Raw genomic sequence first — 4,099 nt, forward strand, 5'->3', positions numbered from 1 at the left:
CTGAACCATCAGATAGATTTATGAGCCCGTGTAGCCCACCAACTCTGCAATCTACACCATCTGGTTCGAGAGAGGATTTTTACTGAACCATCAGATAGATTTATGAGCCCGTGTAGCCCACCAACTCTGCAATCTACACCATCTGGTTCGAGAGAGGATGTTCCTGAACCATTAGATGGATTCATGAGCCCGTGTAGCCGACCAACTCTGCAATCTACACCATCTGGTTCGAGAGAGGATGTTCCCGAACCATTAGATGGATTCATGAGCCCGTGTAGCCGACCAACTCTGCAATCCACACCATCTGGTTCGAGAGAGGATTTTTACTGAACCATCAGATAGATTTATGAGCCCGTGTAGCCCACCAACTCTGCATTCCACACCATCTGATTCGGTTTAGTTCCCTGGTTCAAATGACTGGTTTGAACCTCTATCACCTGGCTCGGAAGGAGATCAACAGCCTAGACGACGCTTTTACTGTTGCAAAAGAAAAAACGAGAGGCTTAAAAAAGCTCCAGTCTCACTGAATAATAAAAAGAGGAAGGTAATTTAACTGTTTCATTTGAAATAAACACAAAACTTTAAAAAATATGTTATCCAAAACCCCATTTTTTGTGTTTGCGCTGTACTCATACTTAAAAAGTTAAAACCAAGAAGAGTAAGGGCCAAGAATGAACCCTTGAGGTACACCATCTGTAATTAATCTATAATCAGACTTAATCCCCAGTGACTGCAAATTTATACACTGTGGTCTGTTGGATAGAAATGAAACCAACAATTAAAACCATAAAATTTTGTACGATAAAATTGATACCATAAAACCGCAACTTCTGAATCAGTATATCATGGTGTACACAGTCGAACGCTCTTGACAGGTAACAGAAGAGACTAATACATTCTGCGACCAGTAGATATATAATCCTCTATCTTAACTACTACTTACACTACTTTTGTACTTGCAGTGCCTGAGAAACAAAGTATGAAACGGCGACTTGTACGGTGTACGCTGTCGACCTTGTCTGGCTTGCGAGCGTTCAGTGTCTGGGCCGACATGTGGTCGTCCTTGTCTCTGTGACCGAGTGCACTGGGTCACAAGGTGTATATTGCAATATGTAGGTGACCGACTGCACTTAATGCAACCAGGTAAAATTAGGTGACCAACTTGCGAAGTCAGGGTAAACCCCTTAGTGTGGATTGGGTATAAATGCATGTAGAGAAGAATATGCAGTCAGTCACATCATGTCGCGGTTTGCGGTACTATTGAAATTTGACAACGAGGATGAGGCGATGGCAGCGTTGAGAGATCTACGAGCCCGCCACACGGTTAAGGAGTCAAGATCGTACGAGATCATCGAGGTGGTCTCCAATTATACTCCAGGTTAGTAAATAAACAAAATTATGATTTAGAGTATTTATTGAAAAATCTGAACATTAGGGGACCTTCCGGTCTTCCCGGTACATTTAACTTTGTACCCGCCAGCTGCGATCGTGTCTATCTCAGCTTGAGTCAGGTTCAAAGCGAAGCGTTTCGGTAGGAACACAATGTGTGGCGTCCTGTCAAATATTATGTCTAGAATCACACTTGTGCCGTACTCCCGGTGAGAATGTAGCCTCGCACCAGTGGTTAGATAACCAGCTCGATCGATCAAATCTGATATAGCTGCCCTCGGCGGACCTCTCCTTACTTCCAAATTGTTCAATTTTGACTTGAAGTCTGACATTGTACTGTAAATAAACACCACAATAGAGTTAGTTGATTATAGACTGGGTTTATATAATTTAGGACAACGGGTAGTACTTTGTGACGGTCAGTTGGATTGACTAATGTGATATATTGTAAAGTTATACACAAGTAGTAAAGTAGTTGTGTTTACAAATTGTACCTGTTCAAGTAGAGAACATAACTACTGTATAGTCAAGATAATCGTCTGCCAGCATATGGTAGTAAAATACATTATGTATAACTTGTACGAACAACTGTTAGACTTATGTAAAACAAATACAGATTTTAAACAGTATTATACTATGTTGATCAAACAAATTTGATCCTAACTAAAAAGTCAGTATTTACTTTAACGAATGTTATAGGGATTTATAAAATTGAATGTTGATAATAAATACACGAGTCCCCTTAAAGTTTGTATAATTGTTAGCAGGTTCATGTACACATGTTTAAAGTAAATCCAAAATGTACACCACTTTGTATGTCAATAAAACAAATATATTACTAAACATATGTTTGTGTAGTGAATGCAAATAATGAAATTATTGGATCACGTTGACTAATATAATCAATCTACGAGTGTCTCTAAAGTAACATTTGTTAGGAGTATGGTTCACGTATACAAAGTCAATCTGAAACGTATTTGTTTATAACACATTGTCGATAAAACAAATATATCTTTACTAAACTTTTGATAAAACGGGTTTTAACGGAACGTCAATAGTTGATAGTGCCAATACAATAAATATATGAATCTCTATGTATAAACGAGTACTGTAGTATGGAAATTATATGAAATAAAACCAGACTCAGAAATACAACACTTGCATAAACACAAGGGTAATTTATGAAACAATGGACTGTTTTGTGCAAGGTTTCTTGTTATAACAATTAATTTCAAGTGTACGGTTTATGAGTGAGTGACTTTTAGTTATCTTAAAAGCTTATGGGGAGTATGATTACAAACTACTAAGCTTGTCAAGTGTAACGACAACTTAAAAATATACACTAGTCAAGTGCAACAGTGTCTATATAGCCAGTCAGAGTAAGTTGTATAAACATATTTATATATTTCAGCGGGATTGATGGCAGCAGTGATGCGCTGCGAGAAGACCCAGAGATACGAGGTGCAACTCGGCAGAAAGAGAAAACCTACAGCGGTCGTAAGTGGCATTCCAGCTGTGCGTCGGAGATTTACGCCTCCGCCGGCACCGTTGCCGCTTGCAGCAACCACGTCGTCACCGCTGCCGCTTGCAGCAACCGCGCCGTCACCGCTGCCGCTGGGGTCAGTTCCACCGCTGTCGCCGCTGCTGCTATTTCCACCAGCTCCACTGTCGCCACAGCAATCAACATCTTGGCATACCCCGCCGCCACCGCCTCCTCTACCACTCACGCCGCAGCCGTCGCGGCATACCCCGCCGACATCGCTTCCTCAACCACTCTTGCCGCAGCCGTCGCGGCAAACATCGCCGCCACCGCCTGAGGATGTGGTTGAGGAACCACTCACGCCGCAGCCGTCGCGGCAAACCCCGCCGCCACCTCAACCGTCACCAGAAATTATCAATATATCCTCTGACGAAGATAGTCTAGATGGACTACTAGCTGAAGCTTCAGCTAGTAGTTCATCTGGCTATGTGTCGTTAGAGGACGATTTTTTACTTGAACTTTTCAATTAAAAAAAAAACCAACCAATAGCTCTTGTTATTTCTTATCCTGTCAATAAGTAAGTGTGTACGTCTGTGAGCAGAGTGTAAAGTATTGTCAAAGTGTAAAAAGTTGTGAGTAGATGTAAAAAGAGAAACCAGTAGCACTTACCAAAAAGGTGTGCAGCGGATGTGAGCGCAAAGCAAACTGTGCTTTTGCAGCTTGAACCGATAGTCTTATAAACCCGCAGTTGAGGCCCCCCTCCCTATTCCGGGGTGGGGCGACCCACTGATCCGAATAAAATTTAGGACATGGTCGAGGACTGAAAATCTAGATCTTGGTCAGTAGGTTGAGGACCGATTGAGGTAAGTAGGTCGAGGACTGATTGTGGTCAGTAGGTCGAGGACTGATCCCGGCCAGTAGGTCGAGGACTGACTGGTTGATGTCAGTAGGTCGAGGATTGAGAATCTAGAACGAGGTTGATTCCAAAAACTGATGAGTTTTTCGCACAAGCCTACCTACTTGGCTTAGAACCGGACATAGTGAAAGCTTCACGCCTTTGCGGAGATATTAACTTCACACTCGTTAGAGGCGAAGCTAATGTAAACGTAGCCAGAGCTGCAGTCCTGTGGTACTAAACCACGCTCTGCTACCATCGTGACGCGAAATTATAGGTGATGATTGAGTTTTTTCTTGTCCAGTAAGAAGATTAATTGTGGAAGCGGGTATATA

At 42.1% G+C, this 4,099-nt stretch overlaps 1 protein-coding gene across 1 annotated transcript; it reads left to right on the forward strand.

The window, feature by feature from the left end:
- The first annotated feature begins 1,239 nt into the window (after window positions 1-1,239).
- On the forward strand, window positions 1,240-3,399 carry LOC129005607 (uncharacterized). Its single transcript, XM_054434556.1, has 2 exons — window positions 1,240-1,378; window positions 2,801-3,399. Exons 1-2 carry the CDS (start codon window positions 1,240-1,242, stop codon window positions 3,397-3,399), a joined length of 738 nt encoding a protein of 245 aa, XP_054290531.1.
- The last annotated feature ends 700 nt before the right edge of the window (window positions 3,400-4,099 follow it).

The sequence above is a fragment of the Macrosteles quadrilineatus genome, unplaced genomic scaffold, assembly GCF_028750875.1.
Source record: "Macrosteles quadrilineatus isolate MER2022 unplaced genomic scaffold, UCM_ALF_1.0 Scaffold_27__1_contigs__length_1626561, whole genome shotgun sequence".
NCBI lineage: Eukaryota > Metazoa > Arthropoda > Insecta > Hemiptera > Cicadellidae > Macrosteles > Macrosteles quadrilineatus.

Bases quoted from the DNA above. Each gene is read 5' to 3' on its own strand.
- LOC129005607 (XM_054434556.1), top strand. From the start codon at position 1,240: ATGTCGCGGTTTGCGGTACTATTGAAATTTGACAACGAGGATGAGGCG. The intron at 1,379-2,800 runs GTTAGTAAATAA...TATATATTTCAG, and splicing joins GGTCTCCAATTATACTCCAG to CGGGATTGATGGCAGCAGTG.